Below are 22,278 nucleotides of genomic sequence, written 5' to 3'. Positions count from 1 at the left end.
CCCGTGCGAGACACGACCTTCGAGTGGTAGGGGGGGGTACGTGTCCGTTCTTGGATTCATTCAACTTGTGCAATCGCGTGTGCCGTGCCAAATCCGCTTCATTCACAACCTAATTCGTCCCTGCCCCAGGGGGCGTGATGCCAGAGTAACAGAGTGAGAGCCAAAAGGAACCGAAGGAACCGCACGAAAGTGAACGCGTGGCGTTGGGCATAAAGATAACGATTTCAGCACGCGACACCATGGCGACGTTTTGGTGGTTTTGCGATTTGCCAGCAAATCTTGGACTTGGGATCAGTTCCAGGGGCGCAGATTTTTTTTGTTGTTGTCTTCCTAACGACAGCATTAGTGAATTCCACACTTGGCGCTGTTTCCTGTTGCCGGGGTCGCCGGCTACACGCAAAGTTCAAGTTCAAAGAAAAACGTCCCAACCGTGTGACGTTGATCTTTCGGAATGTGTCGTTAGCCCAACCGTACGGGTTGGGTGAATTTTCTACAAATAAACTGACATTTCTAACCCCACCGTTGGCTTGTGCTTGTGCGTTCTGCTCTGCTTTATCGGTACTACCCAATAAACAAGCATAAGTGGAAGCGTTGGTCCGGTGTGGCAAGAATGTTGCGTAAAAACGAGCGTCATATTATCTCCACCGATCCGCAACCGCAAGCGATCGGTTTCGACTTCTTTGTTCTTTGTCTCGAGCGGGCGCTGGATGCCGAGAGTTCATGGGAAAGGCAGCGTGTCTATAAACCTGGAAGTCGGCACAACATAAAAAAAAATAGCTCTCCCATCCCGATCCCGAAGGATCCGGTTAAACTGGATTTATGTACTCCGGCAACTCGTGAGAAGCGTACGCGAGAGCATCGGTCTTCTTCTCCTTCTCTTGGGTGGCTCAAGCGAAAAAAAAAGCGAAATTGATTCCTTTCGGCGGGAGAGGAAAACGGAAAGCCAAATCGGGTTGTTTGGTTCAAGAATCGATGCGATTCGTGTCCTTCCGATTACCGAGTTGGGAAAATGCTCTCCAACACACATAAATAGGGCTTTATAGAATAAAGAAATGAGAATGAAAATGGCAACACATTGTACCGTGGTGATGAGAAAATTCTCGAAACTTTTAAACTTCGAAACTTGCACGACAAAGGCAGCTTGATGCGATTCCTTGCGGGCAATCACGCAAACCTCCTCGTGCTTATGAAACACGCAAAAGCTCACCAAAACATAATGGCACACAGGCAGCTGCCCCTTCCTCCAAATGAATCAGCGATCGTCCGCGATCGTATTGTGAAACTAGATAAACGTATTCAAAAGACCCTCTCGCAGCTCGATCCTGGTAGCTTGGGTCCAGCTGGCCACCGGCCGGTAACCGGTAGCATAATTATAAAACGAAAAATTGACACTAAAAATAAAAAGCCTCCCCCATCGCAAGGCTCTTCTCGACGTCGTGACCGGTTCGGGTGACGAAAGCTTGCGGTTTCGGTGCATTGTCAGCAGCAGCAATAGCAGCAGTAGCAGCGATCTGCAGCCAAGTGCCATTTTCTCGACCAAACTGACCCGCTGCAATGCACGCTGCAGATGCGAGGGAGATTTTTGTGTGTTAATGTTACCGTGTTTTTGTTCTCTCTCTCTCTCTCTCTCACACTCTCACCAGCATCACCCGAGTGTGGGTGGTTTGCGTTACACGAGAAGGTCCCCCCGAAAAACGCTCACCTGAGCCACCGTGGTTGGTCCGTTTCCTGGGTGGCTACTATTTTTCTACCGAGCCCCCCGACAGAACCGACCGACCAATCGGGCCTGCTAATGTAAATGAGTTCTATGTACCGGTGTGCTGCATATAAGTGCCACGATCGCGGATAATGTACGCGCTCAACATATAGATCGATCGAGATTGCACCCCTTTTTCGCTGGGGCCTACGCCTCACCCTATGCAAACCCTTATGGCACCCACCTAGGAAAGGTTCGTTCGCCCATTCCAAGATGGGGCTGGAGACCGTGGAGACCTGAGCCGTGATCATGATGGACATTATTTAGATACACACGCACACACACACACGCACACACGCGCACAAGTCTACCGGGAAACTTGTCGGCATGCAACCGCCGGGGAGGCCGGTTTTCTCGCGGGTTCGTCTCTTGCCGCGGCGTAGAAGTTATGAGTTTTTTTTGTGCACTTTTTCCCCCCAGAGGCCGGGTGCCGTTTTTCCTGGTCAGGCTGGCCCGATCGAGAACTGTACATGGGTGTTTGAGGAGGTGAACAGATCGACGGTACTATATAAGCTACCACCGGTCGGTGGGAAAAGCATAGTCAGAACACAGCTGATCAGCAGCACAGACCTTCTTCGCCTTCAACGCACAACAATCCTCCCAGTTTCGAGACAAAATGCTGAAGTTGGTAAGTTTGGTGTGCTCGAGGGCTAGTGGGAAATGGACGGTTGATGACCGGTTCGATGACCCTCTATCTCTCTCTCTCTCTCTCTCCTGTAGGTGGTGCTGTCCGCAGTCCTGGCCGTCGTTGCCGCTCGTCCTGGTGCCCTGACGTACTCCGCCCCGCTGGCGTACGCACCGGCCACATTCATCGCCAAGCCGGAGATCTATTACCAGAAGAGCATCATTGAGGAACCGACCGTGGCGCATGTCGGCAGCCTGGTCAAGACGATCCCAACGGCCGTTTCGCACCAGAGCTCGACTGTCGTCCATAACTCTGCTAAGATCACCGAGCCGATCTACGCACCGGCCGTGAAGCAAACGCTCGTCTCGACTCCGGTTGCCAAGACGACCTACATCGCAGCCCCAGCGGCCTATGCTTACTCTGCACCGGCTCTGGCCTACCATGATGCGTACGCGTATCACTTCTAGGATGCGCGCCTAGCGTACAATGCAACCGAACGGAGCTTTAAGGGTTATCGAATGAACCGGACCAACAAAGAGAAGCAGAGAGAGAGAGAGAGAGTGAGAGAGCGTCAGAGACAGTGATTGGAAGAGTCGTGGAAGAGTCGTGCACCCGGATGGCACGGGGAGTGATACTGCAGTGGCCATGAATGGAAGCGGCAAAGAGACAGCTCTGTTTCGTTCTGCGGGCGAGTCACGTGAAGCATCAACCGGGCAGCCTTTCATTGTTCATTTTGATTGTTGGTGAAAGATTGGAAGCTGGCCTGCCGCCGCTCGACGTGGAATAAAGCAAGTGTCTCACAAAATCTAATCGTCACGTTTTTAGTTGTCATTTCTATGGTTGGGAAAAGGATTAGCGCTTAGCTTTCAAGATTGAGAAAAGGCACCAAGGTGGTACATGGTAATCATTGGTTTTTACCCTTTTGCGATTTGTTAAACCAGTTAGAGTGTCCTGCAAACGGACAGAAGTAATATTTTGAGCCCCAAAGGGCATTTTCTTTTACTTTGTCTTATTGTTTATTTTATGTTTTAATTCAACAAATTTTAGGAATTTAAATTTCTTCTGAACATGCTCTTCTGAACATTCATGAACAAGCTAAACTGTCCTATCATTGTGGCATTGTCCATTGTTAATGGGAATTCTCTGCATAATTGTCGCTAAATAAAAATCGCTTACTGTAGAGAAAAGATGCATACATCACTACATGCGATTATTTGTGTAGTTTCGGATCAAAAGGATCCTTCTAGTAGGAAGTATTTTTGTTCTTGTTTCTCGAGAAAGGATCATCCTTCTAAGGAGAGATCCTTTGATGAGTCTCAGACCATTCCAGCGATTGTAGTCAATCAAAAGGTCAAATAAAATTGCATACTGTACAGTTTATTTATAGAGCATGCTTTTCCATAAATCATATTCTAAGTCAATGCCACAGCAAGAAATAAATCAAATCCCAAAGCGGACGTTTGTGACTCAATCATCGTTCTTTCTCCACTTCCTTCTTGCATGCGATCGATGCATGCGATGCATATGCACAACCTGCTACACGTTCCGCGAGCAAAGCACAAGTGCGTCGACTAAGCAGGTTCTTGGTACATGTAGCGGTTTCTCCCTTGACCAGCGCTGAGTGGTCGACGCACCTAATCGGTATTTAAATTTCAGCCCATTCTTCCTCAACCGGCATTCCCCAAGGCGGTAACATTTGCAACACATCAAAATGTCAACGAGAGTTGACTATTAAACCAGATTTACACCCCAACTTGCCCCAGTGGCCACAGTGAAGCTGGTTCGTCTGCAGGATACCTCGGTTTGGTGGCACTTCAGCGACAACTCCGCACCAGGACGGACTCAGATTGTGCAGCAGAAGTTCGTTTAAAGTGAAGTTCCTCAGTGAGTTGCCCGCCAATCCATCCCCGGCACGATTTGAGTCAAGGACGTGTAACGGAGTTCGAGACTGTCCCGATTTGGAACAACCCTTTGGCGAGGGTATTAATTAGTTTTCGTAGTTCAAAAACCAGCCCTTCGCGAAAGCGTCCCCACCGACGGCAGAATCCTCCGCCCGAGTCCTTCGCATTCTGGCCATACGGAGCCAGGTTGACAAGGGTCCACACCACGAAATGTCGTAGCGATTTCGAGAAAACCATGAACTTTAAGACGCACGCCGGTGATCGCAGCTGAGCAACAACAACAAAAAAAAAACCGGTAGGTAAAATCTCCTTCCTCCGCAGAAGTAATGTAGGTCGGGTCCGGTTCGCGCTCGTGTTCCTTCAACTACCCACCGGAATCGCACGAAAGGAGGACCGGAGGACGAAAAGAAAAGCAACAGCTTCCTTCGAGGAACTTGCCCCGTTTCCGTCCCAAAACTACACGGACCCAGATCGAGCGTTGTGTGTGTGTGTGTGTGTACTTCCTCGCTAAATGCCATCCCTCAGGCGCGCGCGCGCGCAGAACTACTTTCACGCGTCACGGCCGGGGCCGACGGGGATCTGAAGCCCAAGGACACGGAAACCGTACCCGGTAGGAAAAAGGAGGAAGATCGTCCCCAGGCGCCCGAAGCCGAAGACCGTGAGGTGTATCGAGTCAGTGAACCAATTTTGCTAGCCCTTTTTTTTTCGTCGTTTTATTTTCGTTGCGTTGCAGTCTTTTAACCGGTGGCGGGCACCGAATCCTCCAGAGTGTATCCTCCGAGATCTTCGCCGTCAGGAGCGTCAGTTGCAACGACCAGTGCTCGACGACCGCCGGAAGAGGCAAGACCTGTTGCTTTATTGCAAAAGCGCTATAAAGGTGACTCGATCCCAAGGAGGTGCGCTAAAGTTTTGCCCATCAGAAGCGTTCCTGGCGACTTCTACGCGTGTTTAGTGAGATGCCGCGAATCGGACAAGTGGTACGTTGTGCGTCAAATGTCAGAAACGGGTTTAAATAGAGCAGGTTCTTGTTTCCGCAATTCTTGCTCGGTGTACTTTTGTTTTACTTCTTTGAATTCCTCCCTGCGTTCTAGCTTGTTCTGGTGGTGATCGCATCGATCGCGTTGGGCCAGAACGCTCCCAGCACAGTGTCTCCCCAAGCTATCTTCGATCTCTCGGAGGACGACTTTAGGCTGTGGTTGTCCGGACGCGAACCGAAAGCATGGCAATCAGGATCCTCAGATTCTAGTGCGGAATCCACCATCACCACCACCACGGAACCTCCGATCCAGACCACCGTGGCCACTCGACCACCTCGGCCAATGTCCGTGTTCCGGACCACAACGTCCACGACGGCAACACCCAGCAACACCGAGCAGCAGCAGTTCTTCACGACGACCACCTCCCGACCATCCGTAGCAACGACGGAGGGCAAATCTTGGTTCGAGGAAGAAACCGAACCCACCCCACGCCCGGACGTGCTCGGTGAGCAGTTCAAACCGGCCGGCGAAGACTTCGCTCAGTGGCTCGAACGTCAGATGAACCGCGTGCAGGAGGTGACATTCATTCCGCAAACGACCTTGGCGGGGGATCACTTCTCAGGAGCGGGACTCGTCACTCGGCTCACCACGGTTCGAAACCGGATTCCCATGACTACCTTCCGGCCGGCCGTGGAGGAGTTCTCTCCAATTACGACCCCAGACCCACCAACGGTTGCACCAACTCACGCTCCAACAGTACCTGCCGGACCTGTTCAGAATGCGCCCCTGGATCTACAGCAGTGGCTTCGCGAACAACTGCTCACGTCCCAGCAGCTGACCGATCGCTTGCTGGCACAGTGGTCACCGAATGGTGCTGCCGTCATTCGTGCAGATGGACATCAATACACCCCGAATGCTGTGTCCTTCCAAACTTCAGCCGTCATCCACGGACATCAGGGTGTGTCGCATGGTGGCACTATTCGGAACCCACCAGCCACGTATCAGGTGCATGCCGTGCATCCAACGCACGTCCCTGTACGTCGTGTGTTCCATCCGGCTGGTAGCTTCTACTACACGCAACCCTCAGTGGCACATGTGGCGCATGTTCCCCAATTGCCGCATTTTGCAGGCTCGTACGTGGGCGCCTACAGGACACCTCTCGTGATCAACTACAACTAACAAGGATGAACACGAGCTGATGAGCGGCGCTGTGGCGGAACATTTGTACATTAACGTACCGGTTATTGGTTTTTCAAATCTACCTTTCTTTTTTTGTTCGTATTTAATGACATGTTTGCTTCGATTTGCTGTAAAGTTTTGCCGTTTTTTTTTGTTTAAATAAATCTAACAAAACCAACTAAATCCCATTGCGTTTTGAGACTTCTCCAATCTGTGATTAAAACATATCCGTGTTTGTGACGATGGCCACCCCAATTCAAAAATCGTTGAAACGTAAAATCAGAACAAGCTTTGCGAACCGAGCGAACCAAGCCAGCGGAACGGATTAACATTTTAAGAACCCAACCTCGTCATATTTTGTCATGACGCGCCATCGAACCGGAACGCGATCTAGCACCAGCCGGCGTTTATTACGCAGAGAAAAACGCGTCTCATCATAAATGATATTTTCGAAGGCGGAATCAACAAAATGGGCACCTATTTTTTTTTTTATCGGGCGCAGCTCGTCCATCACCCATTCATAACTTCATTTCCGTCGGGCGAGAGTTAGGGAAGCGTGGAGCATAAAATAGAGTAATAATGATGCGCGAATTTTTGTTTTTTTTTTTTAAACCTTCGAAACTCATTCATTTATTCTTCTCGCACGGAGCCGGCTGGTCTCATCTTTCACAGAAACAATCAAAAGTGAACAAGAGAACAGCGACCGTCGCCGCACGGCGCTAGGGAATCAAGGGTGGACAGTCTAGGGTTTCGTTTAGTACTCGTGCGCGTAGACGGCCGGAGCAGCGGCGTACACCGACGGGTAGCTGCTGACGTACGACGTCTTCAGAGGAGCAGCAACGTACGACACCGGGGCAGACTCGTAGCTGACGGCAGCTGGGGCCGACACGTAGGTCTTGGCAACTGGGGCAGCATAAGCGACGGCCGGGGCAGCAGCATAAACGGTCTTGGCAACTGGGGCAGCATAAGCGACAGCTGGAGCCTCAGCGTAGACAGTCTTGGCAACTGGAGCAGCATAGACAACCGGAGCTGGGGCCTGCACGTAGGTCGTCTTCTCAACCGGAGTCGACACGACGGTCTTCTTCACAGCCGGGGCGTACACATGCTCGCGCACCTTGGTGTCATGAACAACGGCCGAGCTGGTGTGGGTCACACCGGTCGGAACGTTCTTAAGGACGGTTCCAACGTGCGCCACCGTGGGCTCCTCGACGATGCTCTTCTCATACGAGATCTCCTTCTGGGCAACCAGAGCCGGAGCTGCAGCAACCACCGACGTGTAGGCCAACGGGCTCGAGTGAACGTATCCCGGGGCAGCAGCGGCGACAGCGAGAAGAGCGGACAACACCACCTACCAAAAATACCGCGGGAAAGAAAGGCAAACCATGCCAAATAAAACACCGATCTTCACACCTTCAAAAACCCGATACCAAAACGCCCTAGGGTGGGTCGATATTTACCAATCGGAACATGATGATTGATTGTTTTGTGGGAGATTGTTTTCGAACGAGAGGTCTGTGTTGATCACTGGAATGAGGCTGTGCTTTGACTGTACCGGCTCAAACGCCGGCAACGCCTTTTATATGCCGACCTCCGTCGTCAAGATCTCCTCCACCAAACGAGCCACCGATGGACGGACATTCGGATCGGTGTTCGGCGGCGTTGTTCTCGCTTCGGTTGTGCTTTTTTTTTGTTGCTGTTTGGTGTGCGCGAGCTTTCGAGGATCTACTCATGGACGGAGTACGATCGACGAACGCTGGGCTCAAGCGGGAGGCATACCCACACACACACACACACACCACCACCACCGAACAAAGCCGGCACAAGGGTGGCGTTTCCGTGCCGTGCGTTTATTGCTCCAACCGAAACGTTGGGTTGGCGAAAACAAAAAAAAAGTGTAGCTTCACCCAAGTAATCGACATTAAACATTTGTCCGGTTGTCTTCCCGTGTAAGCGAACGAACGACACGGAATTACGCCGGGTTTGGGATTTTGAGACCGAAACCCCACCACCAAGGGCGCGTCCCATCCGAACCGGAATTCGTTGGACACTTGGACATTATTCTCAGGCTACGTGTACGGCCATTTGTCGTCGTTCCACGCCCTAGAAGGACATGCGCGTACGTTGCTCCGATGTCAGCGTCCTGAACACTCCAGGCTTAAGTCCCGGATCCCGGCCGGTCAAGTCAAGCTTCCTTTTGCAGGCGAGCGAGAGAGCCACACAGATAAACGTAAATGCAAAACCAAACCAACCCAGAACGGGCCAGAACCGGAGCAGGGCGAAAGGCCAAGAACGGTTGCCGAATAATGGACGAATCGGGTGGGCCGATCGAGAGAAATGTCACCGTCTGCGGGGTTGAATTTGGCTGCTGCGGGAATTATCTCATCGCAAAATGTCAACCAACGCCCCAACGCAGGAACGGAAAAGGGGAGCGGAAGGCCAGTTAGGGACTGTTTTTCGGGGGGAAAGGCGGCATCTCGAAGTGTGTTTGCTGCCAAGCGAAGGATGACGGTGGCGTTAATATATGTATCTTCCGTGCAGCGGCCGGAATGTATGGACAATGTGTTACACTAAATTAAAAATTCATGATAAGCGACGGCGCGAGACAAGACAACGCACGGATCCCTACATTCTCACAAAAGCGCCAACGAAAGCCGCAAGTGGACGATTTTTCCACCCAAAAAACGGTGCGATCTGATGGCGGTTGATCGGTTTGAAAACCTTTCCACCTTTAAGCCCATAAAGATATCAACAATTCAGCGACAATAACAAAGGTAGCATTTGTTGCCACCGCCGAAAGCTTGTCGTATCCTTCGAAAGCGCTGCAAACCCGGGTGTTTTCATTCAACCCAACCAATGAAAGTAAATGCCGCACGGTTTGATCGCGGAAGCACTGGAACTGCGCCAAAAAATAAACCCCAAAACGCGTACATGACATTTGTGAAGCGTTTTTTTTTTTTTGCTTTGCTTCTGCTCAGCTCAACTCATGCGCTAGTTGTAGGACATGCAAACCGGCAAGTACCGCTACCAGTTCCTTAAAAAAACGCTTGGGGTCTACCTTTTATCCCCATTAGCGAGATCGAAAAGTTAATCACCAGCACCGGGCAATGATCATGAAACCACAGAAACGCAATCACGAAAGAAGGCGAATCCCGAAGCCGAACCCGATCACCCGTTCTGGACCTTTACGTCAAACGAGCCCTTCACGGCTGGTCGGGATGCTCGGCGTCCTAAAGCGAACAAAGAGATTGCGGTCCAGCTTCCTGCCAGAGCCGGAGTACGCCGGTGACTCCCTTCACGAAAATCAAGGACACCCCGGGCGTACGCCGGGCGTTTGGGCGGAAGATCGATATTTCCATCGATCTCGCGCGGGTTGCACCGCGACGATGGTAGGACGTGAGAAGGCCACCCGTGGAGGAGTCAACACCTCACGAAAGGAGCGGTACGAGTGTGTGAAACGCGGACGCTAGTGAAGGTAAAGCAAAAAAAAAAAAAGCTTCTGCCCACTGGCGAGCGAACGAGATGGCGTACGATGTGAGAGTGAAGCGCACGCGAAAAGCCACACACCACCGGACGCGAATTTTTGTGGTCAGTATATAAGATTGAACCGGGCGGTCCGAAAAGCACAGTCAGCGTTCATTCGTTCAACTCACAGCACAGCGTCAAACACAGACCTTTCGCGTGTCTTTCTTGTAATCGTAACACGAAGAAACCCCGCAAAAAACAATTCCAATATGTTCCGATTGGTGGTGTTGTCCGCTGTCCTTGCCGTCGCCGCTGCTGCTCCAGGATACTTCCACTCGAGCCCGTTGGCCTACACGTCGGTGGTTGCTGCAGCTCCGGCGCTGGTTGCCCAGAAGGAGATCTCGTATGAGAAGAGCATTGTTGAGGAACCCACGGTGGCGCATGTCGGTACGATCGAGAAGTCCGTCCCGACTGGCTACTCGCACCAGAGCTTCACGCAGTACCACAACAAGCAGGTTGCTGAGCCCGTGTTTGCCCCGGCCGTAAAGAAGACCGTCGTGTCGACCCCGGTTGAGAAGACGACCTACGTGCAGGCCCCAGCTCCGGTTGTCTATGCTGCTCCTGTGGCTAAGACCGTCTACGCTGAGGCTCCAGCTGTCGCTTATGCTGCCCCAGTCGCCAAGACCGTGTATGCTGCTGCCCCGGCCGTCGCTTATGCTGCCCCAGTTGCCAAGACCTACGTGTCGGCCCCAGCTGCCGTCAGCTACGAGTCTGCCCCGGTGTCGTACGTTGCTGCTCCTCTGAAGACGTCGTACGTCAGCAGCTACCCGTCGGTGTACGCCGCTGCTCCGGCCGTCTACGCGCACCAGTACTAAACGAAACCTGACTGTCCTCCGGCACCCTCAACATCGCGTTCGGCAAGCGAGAAGCTTATTTTTCTCTTGTTCAACGTTTTCGGATTGTTTTATTGAAAGATGAGGAAAATAAATTAAATTTTTAAATCAACAAACACAAACCGTATTTGCTGGGTGTCTCTTTTTGCGTCGGGGTTTGGGTCCCAAAAATGTGTCCCCTCGGTGTTGCCTTTTGAGGGTGTATCAAATTTCTCAAACCACCAGCTATAGCTATAGGACCCGGCCACATGGATGGCCTTGAGAAATTGACGTTGACTGTCAAAATTAAAATTGAATTAATAACAACAAAAACAGGCCCCTTACACAGCACCGCGCACTTCCGGCAAAACATAATCCGTGACCCTAGCCGGGCCTTTGCCAGGGGCGGATTCGCTTTCGTTTTCGGTCAAAAGGCCCACGAAGATCGTAAAATGGCGAGCCTCGCGGATACGCCCCGAGGGGGAGACCGAGGATCGAGAAAAAAAAGCCCTGGCTTCGGCAATTAATTCGTATGTTAACGTTATACACTCCATTTGAAATTACTTCCTCATTCCTGGGCCGTTAGTGGGCTAGAACGCGAGAACCCTTCGCTCGTGGACTAATGTGCCGTTTTGCCTTTTTTTTTGGGTTGTCGAATTTTAAACGTCCCGGTTTGGTCAATGGTAGAAAAAACAAAGAAAAACATGGGTGGGACGCTGCCAATACCCATCTGAATGGGCTGAATGGTTCACCAACACCTACGGATGCTTCCCGAACTGTACAACCCGGCCTATTGATCAGCTTGAGACCCCTTCCGGCAGGGAAAAGAAGAAGAAAACGTAAGACGGCTTCTTAAGCAAGATCTTTTCTTTTGCCGATCATCGAAAGGTAACAAATGGCATCGATCAGTTGTCAAATTGATTTTAACGCTAAACAGCTAAGCCACACCACTTTTTCGCTGACGATCGATTAGTTTGATCGTACGATAGCCCCCACCAGGAGCTTCGGTGATCAATCAGCTGTACTGCAGGGGAAGTGATGAAAAGTGCGCAGTTGGGGATCATTTCAGGAAAATGTTGAAAAACTATCGCACAGAATTATGCGACAGAAATTGAGCGCCTTCCTACAGTGTCAAGGACATGGGCGATTTTATCTAGTTGCTTTTTTATTAAATTGTTTACCCCATCAGTAACTCATCGGCCAACCCTCAGGCAGCACTCCCAACCCTGAGCGATGATGGCAGAATTCGCAGATCACTGCGAAAACACACTTCGCCATGCACTGGTAAACCTGAGCCGGAATTCCTTCCCATCGTGGAGCGCGTTGGCGCTATAACGTACGCACGTTCACGCTGCTCGTTTTCCTCCATTCGCTGCGTGGCTAGCCAAAATAATTAAAACAAAATCACCAACAAGGCGATGAAGGAATGGCCCAAGCCAGCACACGATCACCCCTGGCAACGCGCTGCGAATAAGGCTTCGTAGATGCAACCTGGCAACGTTCGCTTGACAACTGGCCAAACCTTGCTGGCCATAATGGTCACGTCTTGCTTTAAAGTTCAAGTGCAAGTTTAACGTCCAAAAGTAAAAGTGCACCGAGTGGGGTTAACACAGCAGCCGGTTGCTACTTTGTGTGGGCCATTATTTCATCGGGAGCTACCGAAACCGACAAAGCTGGAACGGCTTAACCAGGATATGACATTGACGTAACGGTACATCTTGCACGCCTTGAAACGGTGGCTTGTGCTTTTTAAGAGTTTTGTGTTTAGGAAACCAGCGAGCAATAACGATACTTAGCCTACAATCCTGTGAAACATGTAAAATCGTTGTTGCTGAAATTTGGTACGATTACGTCGTACCATTAGCGGAATGGCTACAACTACAAGCGCTTGCATTAGCACGGTTTGCATTTCCATTAGTCATAGCTGCACAATGAACGTACCCCATTCCGTGCGTTATGTAACAAACCTCGGTACTCGGACGCGATCAACGAGATTCAACGGTCGCGGTTCAAAAACCCGTCCAGGAGCAGAAAACTTATCGTTTTGCGGTCGCGCGAGCAACCCGTTCGCTAAACGCCTAAAGTATGCAACCCGCAGCACACGCTCGCAAGCATCGTACTTTAACGGTCGAATCTTGAATGGGCTAATTAATGGTTAATCATCGTAATGACCCGGTCTTTGCAGCACTCGTAACATTTCTTTCGTTCCGCATTCACTCACAAAGTAGTGTGTGTATGTGCGCACATGTGTGTGGCAGATAAAACAGAGTGGGGGTTTTGTTTTCGCTTCTATCGTAATCATATCACTAGGGCAGCTAACGCTAAGTCACACGTCGCAAGGCGGCCTTCCAGAAGACATCCAGACGTAAGCGTATCGTTATTTTTTTTTTTGGTTCGTGCATTCTTAGGTAAGACCCGGGGATTGTGCAACCCTGCCTCGACCGGGGAGGCTGGCGGTGCCGGCAATCACCGATGACAGTAGAGCTTATTGATTTTCTGTACATCCTTCACCGAAAAGCCGACGCGCTGCCCGAGCTGGCCGCCGTAGTTGATCTGTGGGAGGGAAGCGAAATGCGTTAGCGCAGCATTACGCAACGTTACGAGCCCCGGAGGCCACCGGGCTGCTCATCAGCGGCTGGCTCCGGTAGGAAGCGAAAAGGTAAAGCAATCACTCGGGTACGGGCGGCCAATTTTCCCGACCCGACACACACACACACACACACAGCTGCGTACCTTTGGCTCGACCGTGGGTTTGCCGTTTTTGCTGAACGCCGTTCTGGAGTAGTGCATAACGCTCCCGTAATCGTACGGCATACCGAGCGTGGTGGTTTGCGATTCGCTTTCGCGCCCAAAGTTGCTCAGCAGATTCGGGCGCACGTTGCGGAAGAAGATGTTAACGTACCGATCGCGATCGTAGCGCGTGTGCTCGTGCAGGAAACCCAGCGCGTGCATCAGCTCGTGCACGATCGTACCCTCCATCTGGAGGCACCCGTTTCGCTGCAGGTTCAGGACCTGCCGGCCACCCATCCGGCCCACTGCCGACCAGCATCCGCTGCTGCGGCCTTCGATTGCCACGTAGTCGCGCTCCTTCGAGCGTGGCACAAACCGGATGCACGTCTTCTGGTGGAACTGCTCGAACGCCGAGAACAGCTTCGTCAGATCGCCGATCGCTGAAAGACACACACGCACGGATGCACGCACGCAACCACACACACACACACACCCATCCAACGATAAGGAAACACACGGAATCGGATCAGCATCAGCGATGGCAGGGGCTGTGGCCGTTCGCAAGGATCAACGGACCAAGGATTAACCCGCGTTTTTTTTTGGGGCAAGGTTTGACTACTCACAAAACTCCTCACTGAACTCGTATGGCACAACACCCTTCTTCCATTTGCTGCTGGTGAACTTGAGCGCGTTCCGCTCGATCAGTGGCTGGTGGATGTCACCCTCGGCGTACGTGCCCAGTTCCTCCGGGTTGACGCTGGTGGCGTTGTGTGAGCGAGCCCACGCCCGCACCAGTTCCCCGATCGCCGCCGTATCGTGGTTCCCGTACAGCGCTTCACCCAGGTGCGAGAAGTCAAAATCGTAATCCCGATAGCGGCGAGCACTCAGGACTCGACCGTCGATCGCCGGTGCAAGGATCGCCAGGAGCATCAAGCTCCAAGCTAGCACACCCATGCCCATGCTAGCTGCCGGGAAGGATCTCTCACAATGACAATGTCCTTTCGACACCTGCAGCGGACTGAACAAGAAAAGGAACAAAACACAAACCCACACAAACGCCCGCACCGTTGCCCCGATCGTGACTGAACCGTGGCCTCGCGCAAACGCCAGCTTTTAAGCGGATCCCGCTGGCACACTAGGCCAACTCCGGGGGTGCCTCTATTGCTCTGTGGGCTTCTATTTTTTTTTTTCGTTCGTTCGTTGTTGGTTCGGTGCGAGATACGCCCCAGTGATGGGGTGGTTTCTGATAGCATCGCGTACGCGCGCGCTCGCAGATAATCAATCCTATCCCCACTCTAACGCTCACTGTCTGCTGGTGGTTTTCGTGGCTCGGTGGGGTTTGGAAGATCTCCATACTGCTGGTGGTGCTGAAGCGTGGGGGGGGGCAAGCCGGACGAAAGGTATTTTGTGATTACGGCAACATCTTCTTTGGTTTCTTTGGCTTCTTCTTGGTGCTTGCACACACACACACGCAGGTACACGAAATGCGTTCAGTGCTGCTCCGCGCATCTCATCGCGTTCCGAAGAAAGCAACCCACTCCCCGAAAGGGTGGGAAAAAAAAAAACAGTCGACCCCCTGGCCAACTGCCCAAACATGGGCAACACGTGGTGGTGCTGGTGATGGTGGGACCGCGGGCACACCGATGTAATAGACCCCAACATCAGCAGCAGCAGCAACGCGTTTTCGGTCTGGCCAACCAGCGCCGCGACCACTTCTAAGCCATTGTGAGCGTGTGCAAACTATCCTGCGCCCGGCTAGCTTTTTGGCAAACGGGTGGCCATGGCTCGTGCGCTCGTAAGAGCCATCATGTAACAACCTCCGTTGGGTTTGGGGGGTGGGTCATTATTTCGGAGCACTTCGACCCTCATTGCACCGGCGGCAAAAAGGGCTTTTTTGCGTGCGCTCCATTACGCCGCACCTTTCCCGGCAACTGGGTTTGTAATCAAAATCCTTTTACAAATCGCTGCCACCAAACCGGTGGCATTCCGTGGCTTCCTCTGTTGGCTGCGTGAACCATCTGGCCGGGTTTTGGGATTGTGGGATTGTAGAACCACTCCGCCGGGTAATGGTGGAGATGGTGTCCTCCGCCTCACAAAATGGAGCCACCTCGCAGGAAAAGGAGAATCGTAATCATACAAATGATATCCCACACCGCCTGTCGAATCTGGAGCACGCCTAAAGCTTTCGTCCCCATGAAGGCCTACCCTCGACGCTTGTTAATAATTAATTTGTTAATTGATTAAACGCGCTCTTATCGCGCCCATTAGCGCGCACCTTCGGCAAGGTTGCCGCCCGGTTAGTTGCACGCAGGGCCGAAGGCATGCAAGGGCTGAACGTATTTCACACCTTGCTCATCTGTAACGTGCGTACGGTGCGGTGCAAGGATCGCACCGTACGCTACCAAGTGGCCAGGGCTCGGTTGCAGTTGTGTTTGCCGCTGGTTGTGGTTCTGGCGCTTGGCCTTTTCAACCCGTGGGTTAGCGGTAGCCGGCGACTCTACAACAACCTTAACTGGTTCACCATCGTGAGCCGGTTGTTAGTGACGTTGGCCATCGTGGGGTTGCTGATTTTGGATAACTTCCGACAGCGCCATCGACTGCTCGCACTGTTACAGACGCTTCCTAAACCTGCCGCGAGAAAATTCGGCAGGTTTTCCGTCAGACACCTCCAGCTAGCGGCGCTTTTCCTGTGCAATGTGCTCTCGCTTGTCGAGCTGTCGGTTACTTTCTTGCGGACGCGTTCGCTTATCTACATACCGGGCGTGATTACCGGCATGACGATCGAGCACTACATTTTGCTAAACTCGCTGCTTTGCCAGTTACTAGCCGAATGTATCGCCCGGGAGTACGATACCTTGCGAATTCAGCTCCCAATGCGGCCATGTTGGAGCGTTATTAGCACCTTAGAGGTGCTGGAACGCTGCAGAGAGCAACTATCGCACGTGATCAGTCGCAAACTGGTGCTAGTGGTGTTACACCTGCTGCTCAATGTGTCCTTCTGCACGTACGACATCCTGCAGAAATGGTTAAATCAAGATCATCTGGAAGACATCATGCGGCTGGCGATCATCGCCACCCAAGAAGCGGTCATGTTGTATGGTTTGTGCTTTTACTTCAACTATCTAGAGCAAAAGGTAAGCATTTTTTGGAGGCGATGTGGTACCCCTCAACGCGTCATTTTCATCAATAATTGTGGGCAGATCCATGACCGTTCGACGCCCATTCATGAGAACGCCCGATCGATTATACAAATGTAAGCGCAACCCGGATTTGTACCGCTTGTTGATCTAAGCTCGTTTGTTTATTTACGCCAACCCTTTGGCTTGCTGACAGTTGAGTAACAACTGCCCTGCGCCGTGAATTTCCCATCGCAGTTGCCATTGGTTTTCTCGTGCGCGCGGTATGAACGATTGGAAGCTAGTGAACGTGTTCAACCATCTTCTGGTTTCGCCCATTTTTTTGCACACCGATTTACAAACGGACCGGCCCGTCTTCCGCATTAGATACCGGTACCGAAACGCCACCATCCTGATGGGATTGGTTTTGATTTGCAGCGGGTCGTCGATAGCTCTTGTGCTGAAAGATACGACCGCGTTGGTATCCACCGTAATGGGAATAGTCACGTTAATTCTCTACGCGGTTCGCATATTCGTTATGGTACCGCTTGTAATGGGCACTCTTGCAACAAGCCAAACACTAGTCGAGGTGTCAAACTGTGCCCTCGACATCGAACGGCAATTGCACAAACTGCCCCGTCGTTTGAAACAAAACGGATCACAGCTGACGAAACTGCAGCTTGCCATTGCGTCGGTGCGTTTTGGCATTAGTATGTCTTTACAAATCTACTTCTTGTCGCTAATCCCCGACATATACGACCTCAGTTACGTAATGTTCGTGTTCGGTTTTCAAGCTCTGGAACTGATCGTTTTAATGCACCACGCGTACATGCAGTTTTGGGCAGAGTTCATAGGTGAAAGCTATGGTAAATTGATAAGGATCGTCACCTGCAAGGATCAACAGTTGCTACGCACTATCATCGCACTCAGGGAGAGCATGGAGAGTTTCAAGCAACGGATCGAGTCACTTTTCGGAGTGATGCACGTACTGCACGTGCTCAACATATTCGTCACGTGTTCGGTCGAAGCGTACATCGTTTGCTTCATGTATATAATTAATCAGAATCAAATTTTGGGAATGGCGATGAACCTCTGCACCGTGGTAATCTATGGAGTATCGTTTTTTATTTACGCGCAAGTGTACCATCTGGTTTTCCATAGGGTGAGTATCTACACCATGCAAGCAAGCCCTCTGCCCTGTGATAGGAGGTGTGAGATTACAATAATCCAACATCAGGGTGTAATCAAACATCGAGCAGACAATTTCGTTGATTACATCGGCGACAAAGCGCCTCAAACAAGATTCGTTCGTCAATTATTCAATAATACAAAACAGCGCATGTAAACATGGTTGTTAGCGTCAGTGCCCCGCATATTACGACACGACAGATTCGCGGCATGGTTTAGTTGATCACCTTCCCAGTATGGAAGAACTTAAGCTCTTCAACATATTTAACCACTGCTTTATTTCACCGATTCACCTACATTTGGACGCAAAAACCAACCGATATGATATCCGGGTCAGAAATCTCTACCTAAATGCAATTATCCTGATGACATTCATTGTCGTCAGTGCCGTTTCATCGATGAAACTCGTGCTGGAGGTCTTCTCCCATCGTACAGCAAGCGTTATCGCGGCGACAACGTTCATTCTCTACACGATGCAGCTGCTTTTCTCGGTGCCGCTTGTGCTGTGGACGTTGGTGTACAACGAAGAACTAAAGCAAATTTGCCAACATGCGCTGACCATTGTCGGCGCTATGAACAGTCAAACAGTCGGTAAAACAACGTTTCGAAGGACCGCAACACTTTGGTTGTTGGCAGAACTCAGCATAATCGTTCTAGTGCTGCTTGTTGGAGTTTCACTGCAGAGTTACGCAATGTGGCAGATTTTCGACTTGCGAAGGACTCGTTTTGTGATTAACTTGGCCGTTTTTGCATTTCAAGAATTCGTCACCATGCTCCATCTGATGCATGCGCAATGTTGGGTTATGTTTCTTAGCCACCATTATGGTGTCCTCGTTTGGTTGGCAAAAAATAGTTACGGTTGCGAAAAATTACTACCACTGCTCGTATTCACTGAAAGCCTGGAAGCCCTGAAACAACGAATCATATCCACCTTCGGAGTGTTGAATGTGCTGCTTGTGCTGGACGTATTTGTGACGTGTTCCGCGGTCACATATGCAATATTCTACATATTTGATGTGCATTTTGGGCTTACCGGCGGGAGCTTAAATGTCCCCACATTGTTTTTATACTCCACATTCTTCTACGTGTTCGCCAAAGCTCACGACCTCGTGGGGGTGAAGGTAAGTGTTCAAAGTGAGCGAACGCATCGAATCAATTTGGGCATTATCTATTATGCATGCAGCGCTTCGGCACACCATAACAAGCGCCTCAAATCGATCGTTACATGCAGTCGTTCAATCGCAATTAAGAATAAAGTTTCCACTCAGTTACGCACCAGTACGGCACGAGCGTAGCGAAAAGGCGCTATTCCCAAAGCCCCATGAGCCAGCTGGAAATACTCAACGTGTTCAATCATCTGGGCGCCTCTGTCGTTTATGTGGGCCTGTCGCCGAATGGGGCGGTTGCACAGCTGAAATTCGTGCTCCGAAATATCGTTCTCATTAGCACGGTAGTGCTGATTTGCTACTACTTCGGCTACACTCGAATGTTTAGTAACTTTAACCAACAGTTCACATCGATAATGGTAGTAGTGCTTATGCTGAAGTACACTATCAACTCCCATATCATTTTAGTTATACTGGTGTGGATGTATCGATACAGAGGAAGCCTGCAACGGCTGTGCAACGATGCAATCGCAATAGACAATAGCGTGCGTAGTTTGAGCGAAATAGGCCATCCTGCCAAAACACGTCAAATTCTGCTGAAAGCTCTCCTTATGCTAGTGATCGTGCTACGAGCATCATATGCTGCATTCCAGATCACCCTTCACATAAAGTCCAGACAGCCGTATGATTTGATGATAGTAATATACGGAAACGTGCTGGTTGAGTTCCTGATGGATCTGGACAAGCTGTTTCTGCTATTCTTTGCTATGTATTTGGTAAATCGTTTCAAAACGTTACGACAAGTGGTTTGCCACAGAAATTCGACTGTTGCAATGACGGTTAAAGAGCTGTTCGAGAGATTGCTTGCATTCAAAAAGCACCTCTCGTATACCTTCGGATTGCTTCAACTTACAGTCATATTTGAAACATTTATAGCTTGCGCAGGCCATGCTTACCTTGTTGTGTATTACATCGAGAATGTTCAGCTGCTCCAATTGCTTGCCAATACAGGGCAGCTTCTTTGGCATTTTTTCTTGTTTTATGTATTAGCATATTTTTACGATTCAGTTGAGAATAAGGTAAAGGAATGTACTCCACAGATTCACCGAACCACTCACAGAAACCCACTATTCTTTTCGAAAAAAAAAACGCAGGAATTGGCAAAACGATTAATCTGCATTTGATTTCATTGCAGGAAGCAGAGCTCAAAAGCACCCTGAAATCAATGCAATATGCAAATCTCAAGCAACAATCGAGAGATCAAAAGGTAAACGATCAGCCAAAGCAAGCAGTTGGTTTCAAAAGTATTCTATTTGCAGGATTTTTATGACTTGGTGAACATAAAGCTGATGATGGAGTCTCCCAAAATAACTGCTTGCGGGCTTTTCGAGATTAATCTTCAAATATTCTATAACGTACGGCAGCGTCTCGTGAAAGTATCGGCAAAGTTATTCCAGAAGCTTTCCTTTTTTCTCACAACACAGGTATTTGCTGCCATCATAACGTACATTGTGATTTTGTTCCAATTTCGAGGGTTTGAAAAATCATAGCGAGGCACATGCTTGGCGGGGTGGATTATTCCCGTAACATTCGACAGTGCGTTATCGCTATCAGCTATATAGCTTCACTTCAGCTTGAACAAGATACCAATAAATAATTGTGATACATCACTATTTATCATAATACCACTATAATCATTGAAACCCCACAGACACAATATGTACCTTTACTCACGTGTACTTTCACCGTTTGTTCATTTGTCGTAATACAGTTTACGTTGCCTTCGATCGTTGCCTTGCCAAAATCTACATTTTTCGGTTTCATTTCGCTCACCCTCCCAGCATCGTAATACGCTCTTGCACAGTCCCTTTCTTCGATACATACGACATTCACCCAAACGGAACACCAACCAACCGTTCTCAGTCCGTTTCCTTCAATAAACATTTTAAAATTCGTCAACAGTACGCGCTCCATTGCAAAACATCCACTTTTGATCATCCATTACACTACCATTTTGTTTGCAAATCCGAAAACCACTCCATTGTCTTGCTTTCTCTCATTCTCTCCTTGCTACACTAACAAGAAATAGAGGTTTTTTTTCTAGCTACATTAACGGTTAGTTAAAGTTCTTTCTATAGTTAAGTTTGATCTTGCTTTAAACACTAGCTCGTCTTATTTCCTCATACTGTTATTTCCTAAATCATCGCTCATGACTAATATCTTGCTCCCGAAACGGTTACTATATTCACACGGATTGACTGGGTGGCACTCCCGTGTGCTACTGTTGCTACCGAATACTACAAATAGTACTACTTGGTAAAACGCATCTCCAATTCGAGTAACTTTCGTGCCTCTCTCTAGTTAGTTGGTGGAAAAGTACTGAATAAAGTTCTCGATTACCCTGACATTTTTTGTAGGCTCGGTACAGTTAATCTTCCTTTTCACCAAGTTCCATCCCTGCCATCTGACAGATAATGAGCAACAGCGAAGAAAGATTGTAGTTCCTATCCGTTAGCAATCGCAATACTATAAATCGTGGAAGTTTTTCAACTACGGCACCAACATTTCAAAGGTCTGTTCTCGGAGAACCGTACTCCGTTATGTTTTTCGTTTCTGCTCTAGACGATTCAATTCGCACTCATTTGTAGAATTTAGATTGTACTCAGTTCTCGCTGGAAAGAAGGAAATGGAATAGAAAAAACTGGAAACCTATGTGGCTTATCTACATATATGTTGTTGCTCCATTAGGGTGCTTTTAGATTTTCATTTTATTTTAGTAACAAGCAGCAGTAACCGTGCTCGGTGCTGTAGCACGAACTATGAAGAGACTTGTGAAGATAACTGGAGTTCGAATACTCTTTCCGTATAATTACTTTTGTTGAATTCGAATACCGACAAACAATTTCGCTACGTTGTTCCACGACAAAAACATACCATGCTGCAGAAGCGATGCTCAAATCAATAACTAACATTGCAATTAAACTTTATACACAAAAAAAACAAAGCGACAGGTGAGGTTTGATTAGGCCATCCTCAATAATCCTCAACAGCACGCACAAAGTCATAAAAGGAGCGATCTAAACCATAAAAGTAATATTCATAAATCCCTGCTCAGGCGCGCTCAGCAAAAATACATTTAGTACGTTTATCACAAAATCACAAATTTAACAGAATGTAATTGCATCGAGTTGAAGCTCTTAGGTTGTATTCTTTAATTTACAATACAAAACTCCGCTACATACGCGCCTCAGCTGGTTTTGCGATATTGTAAAAGAGTGAGTGAATATAGTTTTTCCTATGCGATGGTCGATTTATGTTAACATTCTTTACCGTTTCTTTGTGTTATTTATTTTTTTGCATTTATTC

The 22,278-nt window shown here is 49.5% G+C and overlaps 4 protein-coding genes across 4 annotated transcripts; 2 read left to right on the top strand and 2 right to left on the bottom strand.

Moving 5' to 3' along the window:
• The first annotated feature begins 2,300 nt into the window (after positions 1–2,300).
• LOC128725537 (uncharacterized) lies at positions 2,301–3,191 on the top strand. Its single transcript, XM_053819290.1, has 2 exons — positions 2,301–2,384; positions 2,477–3,191. Exons 1-2 carry the CDS (start codon positions 2,373–2,375, stop codon positions 2,846–2,848), a joined length of 384 nt encoding a protein of 127 aa, XP_053675265.1. The 5' UTR covers positions 2,301–2,372; the 3' UTR covers positions 2,849–3,191.
• Positions 3,192–7,056: 3,865 nt separating this feature from the next.
• LOC128725536 (cuticle protein-like) lies at positions 7,057–7,975 on the bottom strand. Its single transcript, XM_053819289.1, has 2 exons — positions 7,896–7,975; positions 7,057–7,786 (listed from the first exon to the last, which is right to left on the bottom strand). The coding sequence occupies exons 1-2, from the start codon at positions 7,905–7,907 to the stop codon at positions 7,193–7,195; spliced, it is 606 nt and encodes a 201-aa protein (XP_053675264.1). The 5' UTR covers positions 7,908–7,975; the 3' UTR covers positions 7,057–7,192.
• Positions 7,976–13,238: 5,263 nt separating this feature from the next.
• On the bottom strand, positions 13,239–14,462 carry LOC128726918 (hatching enzyme 1.2-like). Its single transcript, XM_053820764.1, has 3 exons — positions 14,126–14,462; positions 13,506–13,942; positions 13,239–13,325 (listed from the first exon to the last, which is right to left on the bottom strand). The coding sequence occupies exons 1-3, from the start codon at positions 14,460–14,462 to the stop codon at positions 13,239–13,241; spliced, it is 861 nt and encodes a 286-aa protein (XP_053676739.1).
• Positions 14,463–18,042: 3,580 nt separating this feature from the next.
• On the top strand, positions 18,043–20,462 carry LOC128727405 (uncharacterized). The gene is made up of 4 exons (XM_053821314.1): positions 18,043–18,927; positions 20,108–20,179; positions 20,232–20,327; positions 20,397–20,462. Exons 1-4 carry the CDS (start codon positions 18,043–18,045, stop codon positions 20,460–20,462), a joined length of 1,119 nt encoding a protein of 372 aa, XP_053677289.1.
• Positions 20,463–22,278: the final 1,816 nt, after the last annotated feature.

The sequence above is a fragment of the Anopheles nili genome, chromosome 3 (genome assembly GCF_943737925.1).
Source record: "Anopheles nili chromosome 3, idAnoNiliSN_F5_01, whole genome shotgun sequence".
Classification (NCBI taxonomy): domain Eukaryota; kingdom Metazoa; phylum Arthropoda; class Insecta; order Diptera; family Culicidae; genus Anopheles; species Anopheles nili.
The sequence above is the reverse complement of the archived record's forward strand: the minus strand, read 5'-3'. Positions and strand labels throughout refer to the sequence as shown.